The sequence below is a fragment of the Mesocricetus auratus genome, unplaced genomic scaffold (assembly GCF_017639785.1).
Source record: "Mesocricetus auratus isolate SY011 unplaced genomic scaffold, BCM_Maur_2.0 Super-Scaffold_100003, whole genome shotgun sequence".
NCBI lineage: Eukaryota > Metazoa > Chordata > Mammalia > Rodentia > Cricetidae > Mesocricetus > Mesocricetus auratus.
Window position 1 is genome coordinate 73,327,641 of NW_024429188.1, and position 20,617 is coordinate 73,348,257.

The 20,617-nt window shown below is 39.4% G+C and overlaps 1 protein-coding gene and 1 long non-coding RNA gene across 2 annotated transcripts in view; one reads left to right on the forward strand and one right to left on the reverse strand.

The window, feature by feature from the left end:
- Positions 1 to 1,792: 1,792 nt before the first annotated feature.
- Positions 1,793 to 20,617, reverse strand: part of LOC121140013 — a 32,624-nt gene continuing 13,799 nt past the window's right edge. The window contains exons 2-3 of the long non-coding RNA XR_005876823.1: positions 6,802 to 6,940; positions 1,793 to 3,539 (exon numbers count right to left, since the gene is read on the reverse strand). This is a non-coding gene — a long non-coding RNA (uncharacterized LOC121140013). The remainder of the gene's footprint in view (positions 3,540 to 6,801; positions 6,941 to 20,617) is intronic.
- Positions 15,152 to 16,026, forward strand: LOC121140012 (SAP domain-containing ribonucleoprotein-like). Its single transcript, XM_040744429.1, has one exon. The coding sequence runs from the start codon at positions 15,168 to 15,170 to the stop codon at positions 15,492 to 15,494; it is 327 nt and encodes a 108-aa protein (XP_040600363.1). The 5' UTR covers positions 15,152 to 15,167; the 3' UTR covers positions 15,495 to 16,026.

Sequence of the window (20,617 nt, forward strand, 5' to 3'; positions counted from 1 at the left end):
AGCTACTTGGACTCAAATCTGTTGTCACTGGCAATTCCCTTTTTTCATGTTCTCAGTTAATCAGTAAGGAACAGCCATACATTTGATTCATTATCTAATATTCTAACAATGTATGTCTAGTGATTTTCAAAGGATGTGAGTCTAGTCTCTTTATGAAAACACCTTAGGAAAGTGTTTTAAATATGAGACCTCTGGCCCTTCTCCACACTCATAATGTATGGAGACTTCCAAAACCTCCATTCTAACAAGATCCCTTGGTAATTTTGAGGTACTCCAAAGTGCTATTGTTGTGTATATATCATAGATTAAGCATAGACAAATGCAGGATGAATATCTAATTTATTAGGAACAATATTTTAAAAGTACGAGGCCTTACATCCATACAGTAATAGAAGGGGTTATGACAAACTGGAGGGTAGTCGCTGTGTGAGTCCAAGTATGGCTGAGGGAAATATCCATCTTGAATGATCTACTGTTAGTTCTTTACCTTTATCAGTGCTTTTTTTTGTTTTTCTCTGTATTACTTTGGAGGCTGTCCTAGAACTCCCTCAGTAGGCCAGACTGGCCTTGAACTCACAGAGATCCGCCTGCCTCTGCCTCTGGAGTGCTGGGATTAAAGGTGTGAGCCACCAATGTCCCCAGCCCTTATCAACACTTTTAACATCTAAGATCTCACTTTTTTCCTTACAAAAACCTATACAGTCTGATATCTCCCCTTTGTCCATGAGAACCCTGGAATTGAGAGAAGCTACCTCTCCAGGCTATCTTTATGCTGTAGGTATTACCAGGTGAATTTAGCCTGGAACATTTTGTATGGCTCCCTCTCTTTGAACTGCAGAATATTTAATTTTTAACTGACACAAGCTGAGGAAATTCAAAGAATTATAACAGAAGTGAAGTTACATTTCTCCGCTTACATATGCAACAGACACTTTAATAGAACACTGAGACAAAAAATAATAGTAATAACCAAAAAGAGTCTATCAATTTGGGAAGGAGGGGCATGGGTGGAAGGAAGGGTTGGAGAGAAGACAGGAAGGAAGGAGGTAATGTTTTAATGTTTTTAATAAACTCTTAAAAGACTCTTCAGTCCAGTATTATTCAAGGTACGAATTACCACCCATTATAGCTCATGGGGAAAATGTTTATACATCATAAAAAGGAGTTAAAATCAGAGTCTGGATGTTTGAGGTTTATCTAGTGGTAGAACTCTTCTGCCTGGTATGTGCAAAGCCCTGGGGTTAACTTCCAACATCAAAAAATGAACTCTGTCCCCCATTAGTGCAAAGAATTGTTTGGGCAAACAATTTCATCGGCAGAAAAATAACCCTTAAACGTGTTTCTTTTTATTTCTTAAATATGTGTGAGCTTTTTGCCTGCATACATATATGTGCACTGCGTATGTTCCTGGTACTTGTTAAAAGAAGTTTTCACATGGTCCTGAGCCACATGTAGGTGCTGGAAATTAAACTCAGGTCTTCTGCAAACTCTGCAAGTGCTCATAACTACTGTTTTCCCAGCCCCTTCAGATGTATTTCTAAGGGCTGAGAATATAGCATTTTCAAGCATGCATGAGTCCTTGACTTCACTCCCCAGCACTTCAAAGAATTCTAGTGTATATTTCTTACACAAATAATGAACTTCACACATGTACATCACACAAGCTTATCTCTCATCCCTTCCCTCCTTTCATTCTTTACCACAAATAATAAGATAATAAAACTTCTACTTTATTTTTTGTTTCTTTTTTATTGAGAGAGAGAGGGAGAGAGAGAGAGAGAGAGAGAGAGAGAGAGAGAGAGAGAGAGAGAGAGAGAGAGAGAGAGAGAGAGAGAGATGGAGAACACTGGGGGACAGCTGCACAAGTGTTTTACTGCAAAGCTTGGTCTCCACACCTCGTTCTATTTTTACTTTTGAGACAGGTTATCAGTAAGCTGCCCAGGGTGGCACTGAATTCACTCTGCACCCCAAATAAGGCTTGAACTCAGAATCCTCCCACTTCAGCCTCATAAGTACCAGGTGTTACAGGACTGTGCTGCCAAACCCAGCAACTTGGTTTTTAGCTCTTTATATGTTCTGGATATTAATGTCCTGTTACATGAATAGCTTGCAAATACTTCCTACTTGGTTTTCTCTGGACTCTGTTGTTTCTTTTTACACCACAGAAAGTTATTTAATTCAGCCCCATTTGTATTACTTCTGGACTGTTGATGTCCTATTCAAAAAGCCTTTGCCTGGGATGTTCAATTGGTTGCTCTGTGCTTCAGGTCTTTGAGGGATGTTTAATCTGTTCAAACTTTGATTTCACAGATAAGGGAACTGGACAGGAAAATGATTTACTTACAGCCTCAGAACCAGTTTGTGGAAGGGTTGTGTCCACAGCCTTCGTCTTATCAACTGCCAGTTAAGGGGTCTTGTCTTCTCACTCCAGTAGCTACATAGAATATTGTTTGGAAATTTTTACAGCCTATATTTATTGCCAATAGATGTGAATTAATGATCATGCACTGTAATCACCTGTCATTTGCCAAGAGAAAAAAGATAGTAGTCTGGTCAGAAAATGCACAATGATAAGCTATGGACAATTAACAAAGGCTTGCAGATTGAGGTTCATAAATGTTTCTTTAGTACTTTTGAAAACAGTACTTGAGCCTGTCCAAACAATCAGCAATCAGCAAACTCCCACTTAACCTGTTCTTTTTTTAAAGCTAAGAATGTGGGAGGAATCAGAACATGATTCCATCCAGAGAAGGAAAACAGAAGCCCCTTCATCAGGGTTGTGAAAAAGGCAAGGGATGAGTGCAGAGATTATGGAAGAAAAAAAACGTTTGGATTCAAAATATGGTTTGTTCAGTACTTAAAAGAACCTTGTCCCTTTAATGGGATAAGAACATAATGTTCTCAGAGCGGTAAAAGTCGTGAAATAGGTCCACTGTGCTCTTGGTTTTGAGCTAGATGAAAGTTCCATCTAGGGCTGGAGGTGTGTATCTCTGTGGTAGAGTACTAATTTAACACTTGTGGGACCATTTATTCACCCCACAATATCACACAAAAAAAATAATAACCCATTTCCTGGTACTTTGTTTGGTGTTTAAAACAAAGTTCAGGGACCATGATGTCATTGTTTAAACTTAAAGGAAAGTTTTTTTCTAGAGGTTTCTGCAAAAGTGGAGGACAGGATTTCCTGGGGGGAAAAAGTTAAGAAAAGCCAGATCAGAAAACTGGATTATCCCAGTGAATAGTTCCATTAATTTATACATCTTATCTGAGGGTCAAAATTCTTTAATATTGGTTGGTGCTGTAGTCTGTCTTTTGTTTTGTTTTGTTTGCTTGTTGTTTTGTTTTTTGAGACACAGTTTCTCTGTGGCATTGGAGGCTGTCCTGGAACTCACTCTGTAGATGAGGCTGGCTTCGAACTCACAGAGATCCGCCTGCTTCTGCCTCCTGAGTGCTGGGATTAAAGGTCTGAGGCACCAGCGCCCAGCCTCTTCTGTCTTTTTAAAGTGTCAAATAGATAGCATCAACTGTCTGTAGAAAGTCTTTGAAAAGAAGAACATAGATAATTTATGAAACCAATAAAAATGCAACAAAAGATCATCAAATTCATCCTTATCCATCTTTTATGTGTTCATTTTGTAGATTTGGGTTTCTTAAAAAATGTGCATGCTTTTATGTTGTGGAGTAAGACTTGAGATAAATCGCCCAGTAATCAATGAGAGGAATGTGTGATGAAATCTTCCGAAACAGGAGAATCATGCCTATGTAACAAAGCAGTTGTATTAGTATATGTCTTGTTGCTGTAACAAAATGCCTGATAAAACCAACAGAAAAAAGGAAGAAAGGAAGGATTTATTTTGACTATTACTTCAAGGGTAGAGTCAGGTAGTCATGGTGGCGGGACCTTGAGACAGTGATACTCTGTTTGCCATCAGGAAAAAACAGAGAGTGACAGATGCTGATACTCATCTTACTCTCAACTCTTTTAAGTTTGGCATTCTGAATGGGTTTTCTCACATTGATCCAACTAGTCTAAAAGGCCTGTTAAAGACTTGCAAGGAGGTCTTTCTCCTAGATCCTATCAAGATGACAGTCAATTCAAGCAACACTTACTGCCATCGGAAAATTACAGAAAATGGAGAGATCTTTGAAGGAATATTTAAAGCAGTGCTTGTGTCCTCACAAAAATTTGGGTTGAAATCCTACCTTCTGGGTGATGATAATAAATATGTTTTGTAGTACTTTTTATAAATTCTGTCATAAAGCATCCTTCATCACAAATAATGATAATGAATCTGATAATATGTATTTTTCTGTTCCAGAATAGTGTCCCATGATATGGCAAATATTTTTACCCATTCATGTGTTGATAAGCATTGAAGTACTTTTAAAATTTTTGTGTCTTACAAATAAGGTTTACATAAACATGCACAATTTTTACATACTTATCTTTGCATTTTTGTGGACAAATGCATAGAAATAAAATGACTACATTATAAAGACATTGCCTGTTTAGTTTTTTAAAACCTGTTCTCCTAGGTAGCATTACCACTTTATAATCCAATCAGAAGAGGAGGAAAATTGCAATTTCTCCACATGTTCACACATGCTTAATGTGATCAAATTACTTTTTTATTATTTATTTAACCAATCTAAATAATATATATATATTAATTGTTCTGGTGACTAAAATATCATATTTTAAATATAGCTAATATCTAATTAACCATGTATATTGGCTTCTTTTGTGGAATAACTGTTCAAATACCTTGCTTACTTTCCTATTATTGGGAGGAGAGTCAAAAACTATCATACAGTCTGGACAAGTGCTTTCTCACCAAGACACAATCAAATTTTCCTTACTTCTTTTTGGATAATTTATTTTACTATTACTGAGTGACAAGAGTTAATTTTAAACTTGATTCAAATACTTTGTCTGATGTATATGTTATTAATTTTCTCTCAGGCTTACTTTTCCCTTTATTTACTTACTGGTCTCATTTAAAGGGCAATAGTTTTATATTTTCACTGCTCTGCTTTTTGTTTGGTTGGTTTAGTTTAGATTTGCTTGTTGTTGTTCCTTTGTATTTTTTTTGCTGTTTCTTCTTTTGTGTGTGTGCATCTGTGGTAATGTATGTTCATATGTGTGTGAGTGCACATGCATGTATGAGTGTAAGTGTGGGACTGTGCATGTAGAAGTGCAAGGCTGATATCAGGGATCTTCATTGATTACTCTTCTACCTTGTTCTTTTAAGGGAGCCTCTCAATCAAACCCAGATCTCACCAATATGGCTTTTCTTGCTAGTCAGCTTGCTAGCTAGATCCTCTATTGGCACTTTCTGAGGCTGAATTACAAGTGGGCTGTCGGAGTACCTGGGCATTTCTGTGGGTACTAGAGAGCTGAAATCCCGTGGGCCTCTTGCTTGTGAAGGAAGAAGCACTTGAATCACTCAGTCGTCTTCCAGTCCCAATTTTTGTTTGGTTTACTAGTTTTTGTTTTGTTTTAAATTTGAGCCAGGTTCTCATTAATTCCAGACTTGTAATGTACCCAAGAATGGCCTTCAAATTCTGATTCGCTTGCCTTGAAAGGAGTGTGCCATTATATCAGTTTATTCAATGCCGAGACTCAATCCCAGGTGCGATCTGCTTTTTGATTTTGATTTTGATTTTGGTTTCATAGGGACTACAGTTAAGAGATTGCATGAATCTCAGAAGAGACTGAACTTTGGATTTTTAAACAGTGCTAAGACTGTGATAGACTATGGAGACTTTTAAAGTTGGATTGAATGCAGTTTTGCATTATTTTATGGCTTCAAGTCTTTGGGGGCCATGGGGTGGAATGAGGTGGTTTGAAAGAAAATGGTCCCGATAGGCTCATAGAGACTGGAACTACTGGGAGAAATGGCCTTATTGGAGTAAGTGTGATGCTATTGGAGAAGGTATGTCACTGGGGGCAGGCAGGCTTTCAGTCCCAGATACCTAGGCCAGACCCAATGTGGCAATCTTTCTTCCTGATGCCTGTGGGTCCAGATGTAGAACTCTTGGCTACTTCTTCAACACCATGTCTCCCTGCTTAGCATCATGATGGCAATGGACTAAACCTCTGAAACTATAAGCCAGACCCAATTAAATGTTTTTCCTTTATAAGTGCTGCCATGGTCATGATGTTCATCACAGCAATAGAATCCCTAAGACTCCAGGGCTTCTTGCATGCTAGGCAAACACTCTACCAATTAAGCTATATCCCTGGCTCAGGAGTTTTCCATGTTTACAAAACTCATTTTGTCTGGTTTCATTTTTCCCTATATAATTATTTTCTTCTTATAGTTTTATACTAGTAGGCTTTCATTTAGTGTATGACTGTTTCAAGATTGTTTTTGTGTATGATTTATTGTAAAGTCTGTTGTTAATTTTGCCACATGTGGCTATCCAAAATGATACAGCATCATTTGTTGGAAAGACTTTTCTTTTTCCATTGAGTGCACACATTTGTCAAAAATCCAGTGTTTATATGTGGCGACATCTCTCTGTACTGCCTAACTTAATTATTGTAGCGTTATAGCAACTCTTAAGATTGGGCAGGAAAAGTTTAGTTACTGTTATGGTGGAAGCTCCACTCCAGCCCTGGCATCCATACACCCAAAGAGTCTGGGATGTTATGGTGGAAGTTCCACCCAAGCCCCCTCTCGTATCACTCTCCAAACCATACTGCATCTCAGAAAGTTCGACAAATGATGACCCCTCCCCCCAGAGATGCTCAAGGTTACTCCCACAGGGTATTTAAACTCCACTCAGAAAACAGACCTGTGGTTTTCTGGACTCTCTTTCCAGTCTCCTCTCTGGGGGGCTGGAAGGCCATGCAGGAGCGTTGCATCCATTAAACGTGAGCGTTTTCTAATTCAGTTGGATTTGGTCTGATTTGCATTGCTGCGTCTTCGAGAGGCTTATAGGAGTGGAGAAAATTTTCAGTTACTTTGTTCTACTATTAAAATTTCTTGGGATTTTTCCCCTTAATATATGTTTTTATTTAAATTAGAAACATGAATGCTTCACATGTCAATCCCAGCTCCCTCTCCCACCCCTCCTCCCTTATACCTCCACCAGCCCCCCCAACCCCCCACCCAATCCCCACATCATTTCCCAGGGAGGGTGAGGCCCTCCTTGGGGGGGCATCTCCAAAGTCTGTCATTTCATCCAGGGCAGGACCTAGGCCCTTCCCCATGTGTCCAGGCTGAGAGAGTATCCCTCTATTTGGAATGGGCTCCCAAAGATCATTCATACACCATGGTAAAGACTAATCTACTACCCAAGGCCCCAGAGATTTCTGTGGCTTCCTCACTGATACTACATTTATGGAGTCTGGATCAGTCCCCTGTTGGCCTCTCAGCCATCAGTCTGAGATTCAAGAGCTCCCCCTTATCCAGTCAGTTGTCTTTGTGGGTTTCACCATCATGGTATTGACCCCTTTGCTCATCACTCCTCCATCTCTGTCACTGGGTTCCGGGAGTTCAGTTGAGTGTTTAGCTGTCTCTGATTCCATCAGTCACTGGATGAAGGTTCTAGGATGGCATATAGGGCAGTCATCAACCTTATCATCAAGGAAGGGCTATTAAGGTAGTCTCTCCACTATTGCTTAGTTTGGCAGATGGTTTTATCCTTGTAGATCTCTGGAAATTGCACTACTGTCAGCTCTCTCCTCAAACATCTATTATGGTATCTCTCATCCTGCTCTCCTCTAGTCTTACCTCGACTCAACCTTCCTGTTCCCCCATGCCTTCTCCCCTCCTCTTATCCCCCTCTCTTTCCTGGGTCCCTCTCCCCTCCCCCGATGTTCCCAATCTACTCAGGATATCTTGCCTCATTCCACTTCTCTGGGGTATCATGCAAATATCTCTTGGGAACCTCCCTGTTTCCCAGAATCACTGGCCCTGGATTGTAGGCTGACACTCCCCTGATCCATATCTAAAATCCATATATGAGTGAGTACATACCATGTTTGTCTTTTTGTGACCGGGTAACCTCACTCAGGATGTTTCTCTCTAGTGCCATCCATTTGCCTGCAAATTTCAAGATTCCATTGTCTTTTTCCGCTGAGTAGTACTCCATTGTGTAAATGTACCACATTTTCTCTATCCACTATTCAGTTGTGGGGCATCTAGGTTGTTTCCAGGATCTAGCTATTACATATAACGCTGCTATGAACATAGTGTAACAGACATCTTTGTTGTGTGAATGGGAGTCTTTTGGGTATATGCCTAAGAGTGGATGGAATTGCTCTGTCTTGTGGTAGACTAAGTCCCATTTTCCTGAGGAATCTCCATACTTATTTCCGTAGTGGCTGTATGAGTTGGCACTCCCACCAGCAGTGAAGGAGTGTTCCACTTTCTCCACATCCTCTCCAGCACAAACTATGATTGGTGTTTTTGATTTTAGCCTACACTGAAAGGAGTAAGATGATATCTCAGAGTTGCTTTGATTTGCATTTCCCTAATGGCTAAGGATGTTGAGCACTTTCTCAAGTGTCTCTCAGCCATTTTAGACCCCTCTATTGAGAATTCTCTATTTAGTTCAGTCCCCCACTTTTTAATCGGATCCTTTGGTGTTTTGGAGACTTGCTTCTTGAGTTCTTTGTGAATTTTGGAGATCAGCCCTCTGTCAAATGTGGGGTTAGTGAATATCTTTTCCTGATCTGTGGGGTGCCTTTTTGTCTTGCTGACTGTGTCCTTTGCCTTACAGAAGCTTCTTAGTTTCAGGAGGTACCATTTATTAATTGTTGATCTCAGTGTTTGTGCTACTGGTGTTATGTTCAGGAAGCAGTCTCCTGTACCAATTTGTTCAAAGAGTACCTCCTACTTTCTCTTCTAACAGGTTCAGTGTGGATGGATTTATTTTGAGGTCTTTGATCCATTTAGACTTAAGTTTTGTGCATGGAAATAGACATGGATCTATCTTCAGTCTTCTACACGCCAATATCCAGTTATGCCAGCACCATTTGTTGAAGATGCTATTTTTTTTCCATTGTATAATTTTAGCTTCTTTGTCGAGTATCAGTTGTTCATAGGTTTGTGGATTAATCTCAGGGTTTTCAATTCGATTCCATTGGTCTACCTGTCTATTTTTGTGTACTCATCTGGGTGAATGCTCACCAGCACATTGACATGCATACACAACATATACACATCCAAACCCAGATCCCACACGCATACCAAACAAAAAGAAAAGCTGAGCTATTCGACAGATTGTCTTCTCGTCCTGTATTACGCTGATTTGAGGATCAGTCAACTACTGCATTTCCTAGAACTAGACATTAATTTCCAACATCTCATTGTATTAAGAGATGTTAATGAAAGAATCCCAACTTATGTATGGCAGAGTGTGAGCATGATATATCAAAAATTATACAATGCAGTCTTATCTAAGAGCTAAGAATATAAGCTAGATTCCCAGGTATGTTTCTAGGTGTATGCTCTTGGGTAATTTTCTGAGACTCAGATTTTGCATTTGTCATTTGGGGGCCCATAACATTTAACTATTGAAAGGGGTAAACTAAACTCAAAGGCTTCACTTCTAATAATTTAGAAATAAAGGAACCAGACCCTCACTCAGCCCCCTGCTTTGGCAGTCATGACAGGATACAGAAAGGACATGTAGGCCTCTGACTAAGCACAAGACACAAAGAAACTCCAGACCTCCCACCTTAGCCTCCTACATACTTGGTTCCTGAGAACTGTTGGCTACAAAAGAAACTCCAGGGGAAATCAAAACTTCCCCTGTAGTCTCCAGAATACAGTTCTGAAAACTATTGGTATCTATGAACAACAGGCCATCTGCAAGTTACAAGAAAAAGATATAGAAACGACATAATGTTCCTTCTCAGCAACGACCAATGAGAATAATTGATACACAGGTATTTCATGGCAAAATATGACTTTGAGAAATTCTCTTAATTGTTCCCAAATGTCAACCAATCAAAAACCAACCCATACCTACTGATGTAATCCTGTAACTTTTGTCTATAAAACCAAAACCTAGCAGTCGACAGGGAATGTCACTCCCTCTGTAGGCTGATGAGCTTGCTGGCCAAGGTTCCTGTCATGGTTGGATGAACAATAAAACCTTGCTTTTGCAGTTTGGTGGATCTGTCTTCCTGGTGATCTCTGGGGATCTTTGCAACTTGGGCACAACAGTTATCAGCATGGGAAAAACATTCACAGTACTTGATTTTTGTGTTATAGTCAGCTCCTTCATGAAAGGACTTGGAGCATAATATTGAAATTAAAATTTGAGAGAGAATCTACACCAACAAATAGTGACTCAAACCTGGCCTTTGTTTTCCATAACTAGTAGTTTTCAATCACCTAAATCAAACAAGAAATCAGTGGTCAATCTACCCATTTCATTTCTTTGCTATTAATAAGTACATGTCAAAGGAAGCTAACTTCTCTAAAACTTTTTGCAATCTTAGAGATTTAATGAAATGAAATTATAATTATGACTCGGATATTATTTTGTTCAATGCAGATAGGAAAAGATGGGATATTCTCCATACAATCCTTTAATGACCAAAAGGGGCAAGAAGGCCTATCATTTTTAACATCCAACTAGCAAGATTTTGTTTGGTGATTATACACAATCTAGGAAGAAAAAGTGCTTCTGGAAGACTATGATGGAGTTTCATGTGGGAGATAAGAAATTGGTACTGATTTTGCTTGTGTAGGTGCCTATAAGATGGCTGCACTCCATCTTGGCTCAAGGACAGAGAGTTCAAAACTGTCCTCAGCAAGTCATAAGACTTAAAGGTCAAAGGTGTGGCTACAGTAGAATGTTGGATCTTGGCCTTGGCTGTCTTATCTAAATAACAACAGACCTGGTGTGAGGTATGGTTACTGCTGACCCTCAAGGCCAGGGAACAAGAAGTTGAATCTCAGGTGTGGTTACTGAACCCTTAGAGAAAAGAGTCTGTTTGCTCTATATACGTGGTACCATGTTCCCTCTTTTGGTTAAGGTATATAAGAATGGTGAAAAATAAACTCGTGGTAATTCGGTATTAACTGAATCTGCCCTCCTAACACTATCCGGTGTCTCTGTCTTTCCTTTACTGTCTATAGCTGGCCTTCCTTTCCACACTCCCCCTCTCAGGTATAAACCTGAGGCTGCTCAGCTGGCCCTGACAGCAGCCCTGAAAAGACAGTTCTCCACATGCTCACAGTTTAAAAGCCAGAAATCAGCCAGCTGACTGTAATTAAGCCCGTAAAAAGCAACTCATGATCATGAATTCAGGAGAAAAACTGAGTGGCATTTAGTTAACATGTGTTTTGTTTCTACCAGAGAAATAGTCGCAGTTAGCAAATGACAGACTTCTCCCATTTAGGACTATTCTGTCTACTATGACATTGCTGATATAGATTGAAGTGACTAGATCTTCCTCCCAAACTTCTCATTTTATCCTACCCAAGTTTCTGGCATCACTACTGAATGCAAGAGGCCATGTCAAGCTCGAGTCACTTACAGCATTCTCAACCTAAGAAGAATAGCTATCACAAGATTTTTCAAATTATGCTTTCATGTTCATTAGCCAGCTTATTATTAAGAATAACAAGATAACATCTTGGGGGTAATTAAGTAGTTAACAGCACTGACTGCTCTTCTAGAATACCTGGATTTGCTTCCCAGCACCCACATGGCAGCTCACAAATATATGTCACGCCAATTGCAGGTGCTTCTGCATCATCTTCTGGCATCCTTAGGCACTCCATGAACATAGTGCACACCAACACCCATACACATAGTTTTTTTAAAAACTAGCATCTTCCGGTCCTATTTCCAGACATATTTAGAAAATAAGTAAGTACATAATATATGATAGGTATACTCCAATATTCCTTTGCCTTATTTCTAGATTATTTCATGTATATACAACTACTTGTGCATCAATTTTATTTATGTGAGATAAATCAGGAGACAACCAGCTAAATATATCAGTAGAATCTTATTGCACTGGAAAAAATGAATCATCATCTTTATTGTCTGCATGGGTATTTATAAATTTGTGCTTATTAACTCAAAATTATTGTCTACCATATTCCTGGTGCTTCTTATGTGTTAGAAATTACAACACTGTGAAAAATAGAATGAAATCAAGGTCCTTTTGAAACTAACATTCTTACTGGAGAAGTCAGAGGATTTAAAGTAGAAATGCCTGAAAAAAATTGAAGGACAAGCCAGTCAGATATCTGAGGGTAGAGTTTTCTTGGCAGAGGGAGTAACATCGGCAGTGTCTCTGAGTTGAAAAAATGCTTGACAAAGTTACCTAAAATTACATTCCTTACTGCTTTTATCTACAACTCCAGAACTCATTTTCACAGATAGGTTAGCATTGTTGCCAGTGTAGCAAATGTGCTGGCTGAACAGATTTTAAAGGATGCAATAACCATCTTTCATTTCTACTGCCTATTTAAACATACTTCTTAGAAGTTGTTCTTTTCTGGTCTTTTGCCCATATCTAGGATATTTCTCATGACTTTTTTACTTGCTCTTAAAAGGTGAAAACTATGACAACTCTAGTCATGAAAGTTTCCATTCAATGAAGGTAGATAATTATTGAGAAGTGGTTAGATTCTTGCATGATAAATATGTGTGTAACTAATATGGGTATTTTCTAGTCCATTAGTTGATTTAAAGTTGATATTCTCTTACGTAGCATTTTCAGATATTCACAGATACAATATTTTGTTCTTTTGAGATGAGCAATTACAAGGGAGATATATGATGCACACCAATAATTCTAATACTTTGAAGGCAGAGGCAATAGGATCTCTGAGTTTGAGGTTAAGCTTGGTCTACACAGTGAATTTCAGGTAGCCATAACTACTTAGGAAGGCCATATCTCAAAACATACAGAAAGAGTAAAACATAACTGGGTATGATGTGACACATGCAATCTTAGTACCTGAGAGACTGAAATAGAATCATTGAGAACTTGAGGCTAGACTGGGCCACATAAAGAGTCTGTGGCCTGCCTGGACAGTATAATGAAATCTTGCCTCAAAACAATGACAAAATTCTGTCTCAAAAATGTGTGTGCTTGGCCAGGAGGTGGTGGCACACACCTCTAATCCCAGCACTCAGGAGGCAAGAGGCAGGCAGACCTCTGTGAGCTCAAGGCCAACCTGGTCTACTGAGTGAGTTCCAGGACATTCTCCAAGGCTACAGAGAAACCCTGTCTTGAAAAACTAAAAAAATGTGTATGTCTATATGGGAACATATATATATATATATATATATATATATATATATATATATATATATATATATATGCCAGAAATTATCACTTTTGATTCTTAGCTTTAGCGCTTCTAGTAATATATTTTCACGTTGTCTCTACAAAAATCTCCTTGCTGTTACATAAGGCCACCACAACCTAGATCTATGGTAGCACTATAATAGCTCTATCTCCTCTCTAGCCTTTGCTGTGTGTTGAAAAGAACACATACATCCTTTGCGGGGGAAGGAGCGGGGGGACTCCCAAATGCAGAGTCCATGCTCCTTCCAACTGTTCTTCATTCATATGGCAAAGTAGCTGGCTAGCCAATCTCTCAATTTCTCTGCAATTATTTTTTCTTCTGCAATGATTTATATAATTAAGAATCTATGATGGTATCAGGTTCTAGGAACCCTGAATGATCTTGAAACTTTTGTTCAAAGTTTGAGGTAGGAAGTTTCTGCTCCTATTTCAAGTAAGGATATACATGAATCACCAATATCCCTCACTAGGTATCTTCTAACTTTCAAAAGTCTTGGTCTTGTAAATGTTTTTGTAGGCTTGAAGTGGGTGGTTGTCTACAGATGACAGAATCCAGCTTTTTGCAAGATATTCTTTCACCACTGTATCTCCTTTACTAGTGACAGCAACTGCCAGGATTTGTATTAAAACATTAAAGTAGGCAAAGTTTTGTCTTCCAGCATAACATTATAAATAGTAAAAGGCTTGCAATCCATCACATATGTGAGGCATTTTTATTTGTTTGATTTTTGTCTTTTTGAGACAGGGTTTCTCTGTGAAGCCCTGGCTGTCCTGAAACTTGCTCTGACCTCAAACTCAGAGGTCTGCCTGCCTTTGCCTCTCTGAGTGCTGGTATGAAAGATGTGCACCACCTCCACCAGGATGCATTTTGGTTTTCAAATTTTATCCTGTTTATAAATTTAGGAGGAAATGAGTGTCTCTTAAGGAAAGGGGAGGGAATAAGCATAAATGATCTCCTTTGCACAGTGCCATTAGGCCTATTTTTACGAACTTCAAAAACATCAGAGTCCACCACCCATCAACAGTGAGTAGAGACAGTGTGTGGATGGGATGGTGGGGCCCAGTAAGCATCAGAAATAGGGAGCATTATGAGCCAGAGTTCCATCTGCTCTATTCCCTTTTCTTGGCTTTCTCTTTCTCCTAGTTCCATGTACTGCTCACTCCAGGCCTCTTTGTCCTTGGTACCCTGATGATGCAGTGTATGAAAGCATACCAGTAACAACTGGTATCTCTCTTTCCTGTCATTGATGCACAGCACATATATTCTTCAATCCTAGTATCCTTTAGCAAAGTAGCTATTCCTTTGTCTGTATCTATGCTTAGGGCTGCCAATCTCACTTAGTTAGTTGCTAAGGTATGTGGCCATTCTTACAGTGTTTTAATGGCTTCTATAGGGTTTAATTATTGTGTATTCAGAAATTTTAGAAACTTGGGAGGAGCTATCTGCTGTCTCATGAATATACCTTTTGTTTTCCTGCACAGTTAACAACACAGATTTTATTGTCTTCTTTGCTACTTATTCTGTTTCAATGTGTGAAGAAGCAGCCTTAGTGGATTCTCAGAAAATTGGCAATTGCAGGGCAGTGGTGGTGCATGCCTTTAATCCCAGCACTCGGGAGGCAGAGCCAGGTGGATATCTGTGAGTTCGAAACCAGCCTGGTCTACAAGAGCTGGTTCTAGGACAGCCTCCAAAACCACAGAGAAACCCTGTCTTGAAAAGAAAGAAAGAAAGAAAGAAAGAAAGAAAGAAAGAAAGGAAGGAAGGAAGGAAGGAAGGAAGGAAGGAAGGAAGGAAGGAAGGAAGGAAGGAAGGAAGGAAGGAAGGAAGGAAGGAAGAAAGGAAGGAAGAAAGAGGAGGCGCAGCAAGATGGCGACCGAGACGGTGGAGCTCCACAAGCTGAAGCTTGCTGAACTAAAGCAAGAATGTCTTGCTCGTGGTTTAGAGACCAAGGGAATAAAACAGGATCTTATCAATAGTCTCCAGGCGTATCTTGAAGAACATGCTGAAGAGGAAGCAAATGAAGAAGATGCACTGGGAGATGAAACCGAGGAAGAAGAACCAAAGCCCATAGAACTTCCTGTTAAAGAGGAAGAACCTCCTGAAAAAGCTGTTGATGTGGCATCAGAAAAGAAGGTGGTAAAAATTACATCTGGAATACCTCAAACTGAGAGAATGCAGGAGAGGGCTGAATGATTTAATGTACCTGTAAGCTTGGAGAGTAAGAAGGCTGCGCGGGCAGCTAGGTTTGGGATTTCTTCTGTTCCAACAAAAGGTCTGCCATCTGATACCAAGCCTATGATTAACCTGGATAAACTAAAGGAAAGAGCACAGAGATTGGGTTTGAATGTCTCTTCCATTTCTAGAAAGTCTGAGGATGATGAGAAGCTGAAAAAAAGGAAGGAGCGATTTGGGATTGTGACAAGTTCAGCAGGAGCTGGAGCTACAGAGGATACAGAGGCAAAGACAAGGAAAAGAGCAGAGCGTTTTGGGATTGCATAATGAAAAGTTCATGCTTTCTGCCTCATAGTGGTTTCCATTTCTCAAATTCTTCATGGTTTTTACACACACACACACACACACACACACACACACGTATGTCATGTGCCTCACAGTGAGGAATCGTGTACTTTAGGTGTGCATCATTGGATTCCAGCAGCAGTTTGATGTAACTGCTACTCTGCATTTAAGTTGTTATATTTTTGTTTTTAATTATTTTGCTTATTAACAAAAAAAGAAAGAAAAGAAAAAAGAAAGAAAGAATTGGGAGTCAATTTACCTCAAGATCCAGCTATACCACTCTTGGACATTTATCCAAAGGACGCTCAATCATACCACAAGGACATTTGCTCAACAATGTTCATAGCAGCATTATTCACAATTGCCAGAACCCGAAAACAACCTAGAGGCCCCTCAACAGAAGAATGGATAAGGAAAGTGAGGTACATTTACCCAATGGAGGTACATTTACTCAGTTGTAAAACATGATGACATCATCAAATTTGCAGGCAAATGGATGGAACTAGAAAAAAAAATCATCATTCTGAGTGAGGTAACCCAGACCTAGAAATACAAACATGGAATTATTTACTCATAGGTGATTATTAGGAGTACAGGATAGGATAACCAACCTATCTAGACCAGAGAGACTAGATAAAAAGGAGGACCCAAATAGGTTTGCATGGATTTTCCTGGGAAGGGGAAGTAAAAAGGATCTCCTGGGTAAACTGGGCGTGGGGCTGGGGGATGAAGGGATGGGAACTAGAAGGAGTGGGTTGGGCAGGCTGTGTGGAGAAGTGGATTGGAGGCCTGATAGAGAGGGATAGTAGCAAAAGAGATATCTTGAAGGAGGGCATTTTGGAGTTAGGGAGAAACCTGATGCCAGGGAAACCCACAGGAGCTCACAAGGATGACCCCAACTAAGACTTGTAGCAATGATGGAGAGGGTGCCTGAACTGGCCATCTACAGCAAGCAGATTGTTAACTTCCTTAATTGCCATCAGAGACACTTTATCCAGTAACTGATGGAAGCAGAGTAAGAGACCCACAACCACTGCGCTGAGCTTCAAGAGTCTTGCAGAAGAAAGGGAGGAGGGGATTGTTCTAGTCAGGGGGCTCATGATGTGAGAACCCACAGAGACTTAAGCTCTCCGGAGCTCATGGACCAACAGCCAGGGAGCCTGAATGCTATAAACCCTCTGCATGTGTGTGACAATCATGTAGCTTGGTCTCCTAGTAAGGCTTCTAACAGTGAGAGCAAGACCTTTCCCTGGCGCTTTACTGACTTTTGGTAACCTGTTTGTTCCCCATGCCGGATTACCTGGCCCCGCCTCGACATAAGGAAAGAAGCTCTGTCCTGTCTCAACTTGATGTGCATGCTTTCTGCCCAGGGCCCATGGGAGCCCTTTTTGAATGGAGATGGAGGAGGAGTGGATGGGGGAGGGAGTACATAGGAAAGGGGAGAGGAGGGAAGGAAACTGGTTGGTACGCAAAATAAATGAAAAAATGTTATTTAAATAAAAAAGAAGTAATAAAAGAAGCAACCTTAGCTTCATTTAGTGGAGTTATTTCACAGAGAATATCCTCAGTTGGCTGTGAAGGTGTGTGGTTGCCTTATCATCAACAGCTATTTTCTGAGCAATTTGATAGCACATAAGCCAAATTTGCCTTTGAATTTGATTTAAACCTAACATTATTTATACTTTTTAGTTAAAAAATACTGACACATGGTTCATATGTAAATCATAATTGCCTGTTTGCTTAGTTTCATTGTTTTCATTTTATCTTTCCTTTTTCTTGCTGAACAATTCAGATACAACACTCTCAGCTGAGTAAGGTCACATCTTTATCAGAAGAGAGGAGAGAGCTTGGCACACCTAACAAAGGTTAGGAAGGCATCAGTGTTGGGAGTGTGGTTCATTGTAGGGTGTCAGAGTCTAAGATTTTTAAGGAGCCTCCTAATAGGATGCAGTCAATTAAGGAAAATAAATTCTAGCTGGTTGCACAGGGTATCTACATGGAGAAAGGGTGTGGTAGAATGAAGCAAGATTTCAGGGTCTGAGCAGTTTAAGATTCTGGCATATAACAACTGGATATGGCAGTACACTGTACATGTAATCTCAGCACTCTGGAGAATTGAGGGCTCTGTGCCAACCTTGGCTACACAGTGAGGACCTGTCTCAAAGCAAACAAACAAAGCAAGGTAAATCAAAGCTTGTGCATGTAAAAGGCCATTCCAAATGTGAAGGGGGAATATGTTTAGCAGCCATGTGAAGAAGAGGTGAGTCTGGAGCACATATTTCATGCATCACAGGTGGCCAAGGTGGACTGCAGATTAGGGATGGAGAAATGGTGGAGGGATTTCTAAACAGACGAGGAATTACAGCAAATGAGAGGTTGGTTACATATAGGAAGACTGATTAAGTAAAGAACTATTTTAAGGATAATGAAAACCTCAGTTCTCATTGTCATGTGAGGGAGTTACAAATACAGAAAAGGAAAAATTAAAATCCTCTATAGCATTAGATTGTAGTTAGTTATCAATACGAAGTCACGGCTTTCAGTGTATACAGTGGTAGAAATATAGGTATATATGTGTAAATTTATACACATGTGAAAAGCTATGTCTTTCTCTGTGTGAAAGGCTAAGTATCATTTATTGAAAATGCTTAAAACCAGAAATATTTTGTTTTTATATTTCTTTGAATTTGGTAATAATTATGTCTATGCAGAGATATTTTGTGTGTGTGGTACTCAAGCTTAAACACAAAGTCTACTTGTTTCACATATAGTACCTATACATAGCTTGAAGGTTATTGAATATATTGCTTCCAGTATCTTTCTACATGATACAGAACTTTTGTATATTGAATCATCAGACTTGTGATATACTGGTACTGGAAAGGTTTTAAATTCAGGATTCTGTAAATTATATTGGCATACAAATGTTGTCTAATTCTTTCCACTGAGAGAGCTACAACTTCCCAACAGCAAAAAAAGGAAGGAAGAAAGAAAAAAACCTTCTACCCTCAATATCTTGCCCTCTAAACATCTAAGCATCACTATTCAATGAAAGGAATAGAGACTCTTCGGGTAAATGTTTATTGTGTGGGTGGGATAAGAAGAGCTCCTGGACTGACTCAGTGCTCCAAAAATTAAAGCACTCAAGCAATGCTGGGGTCATACCAAAAGGCTGTGGAAAGAAGCCTAAACAGGACTTAAAAACCAAATATAGGACAGAGTTAACACTAAAATAAATAATGATGAACTGAAGCATTGAATGAGGACAGGAAATATGAGGTTTTTATTAAGGTAAATGGGTACATGCAGGTAACTTAAATTGCTTCAAAGTAATTTCCATAAAATAATTAGTTTCAAAAGGAAAGGAGTTCTAGAATTGACTAGAAGTCACCAACCACCTTAAACAAGTAACCAAAAACAGATATGGTAAATAATAACACAAGTTATGAGCAACTGGAAAGGATAGAAAGAGAACATTGCAACATCACTAATCTGATGGTCATACCAAAGATACATAGTCTGGATCCATGCAAGAGGAAATGTCAGGCAAATTAAAATGGCACTACTAAAAACAGAAGTCATCTCAAAGTTGTGTGGGAAGGGGTGGGAGAACGGAGATGATGGTAGCAGAGTTGAGAGAGATGAGTGAATATTAAAAAAAAAACCACTGTATGACATTCTCAAAAAGAAATGAAATATCGCAAAAAAAAAGACATCACAGAAAAGAAATGACTCTAAGTCCATGAAAGAAAGAGAAATATGAATAAGTTCTATAGAATAATAAGATGTGACCAGTAAATTCAACAGGTCATTCTCAACTGGACCTTTGTTCTATAAAAGGACCTTGTTGCCGGGCATTGGTGCATTGGTGGCACACACTTTTTTGTTTGTTTGTTTGTTTGTTTTGCTTTTCGAGGTAGGGTTTCTCTCTATTGTTTTAGAGCCTGTCCTGCAACTCGATCTGTAGACCAGGCTGGCCTGGAACTCACAGAGATCCGCCTGCTTCTGCCTCCCGAGTGCTGGGATTAAATGTGTGCGCCACACACTTTTAATCCCAGCACTCAGGAGACAAAGGTAGGCAAACCTCTGTGAGTTCGAGGCCAGCCTGGTCTACAGAGGAGAAATCCTGTCTTGAAAAACCAAAAATAAAATAAAAGGACCTTGTTAGAATAGCTGGTAAAATCTTATTGTGGTCTGGGTCTGAGTTTAGATGGAGGTAATGTATCAGCATTAATTTTCTTCCTTAAATTATTTTATTTGTTCATTTCTTTATTTATTTCAGATATTGTCTCACATAGTCCAGACTGGTCTCAAAATTACTATGCTGCCAAGAATGGCCTTGAATTTCTGATCTCTCAGCCTCTCTCAAGTGATGAAATTATAGGTGTTGGCCAGCATGCCCAGCTGTTAATTCAATACTAATTTTATTATCTTAACGGTTATGTTATGGTTACAAAGGAAAATATCTTTTGGAGAGTTTTACTGTGTGTGTGTGTGCGCGCGCGCGCGCGCACGTGTGCACGCGCATGCTCGCACATGTATAATCTAATATTTAACACATAATTACAGTTATAAACTTAAAACAATTCATTTTTATAGTGCTGTAGGTAAATATTTTGAATGAGATTGGCTGATTCTCTGCTTAAAGATTCCTAAGACTGAAATCAAGGTATTAATTGTCCTGGGCTCTTATTTGTAGGACTAGGAGAATAAGCTCCTTCTAATTCATTTAGGTTGTCGGTACAGTCCAAATCCTTTAAATTATAGGAATAATGTTCTTATTTATTTTATGATTTGTG

Bases quoted from the DNA above. Each gene is read 5' to 3' on its own strand.
- LOC121140012 (XM_040744429.1), top strand. From the start codon at position 15,168: ATGGCGACCGAGACGGTGGAGCTCCACAAGCTGAAGCTTGCTGAACTA.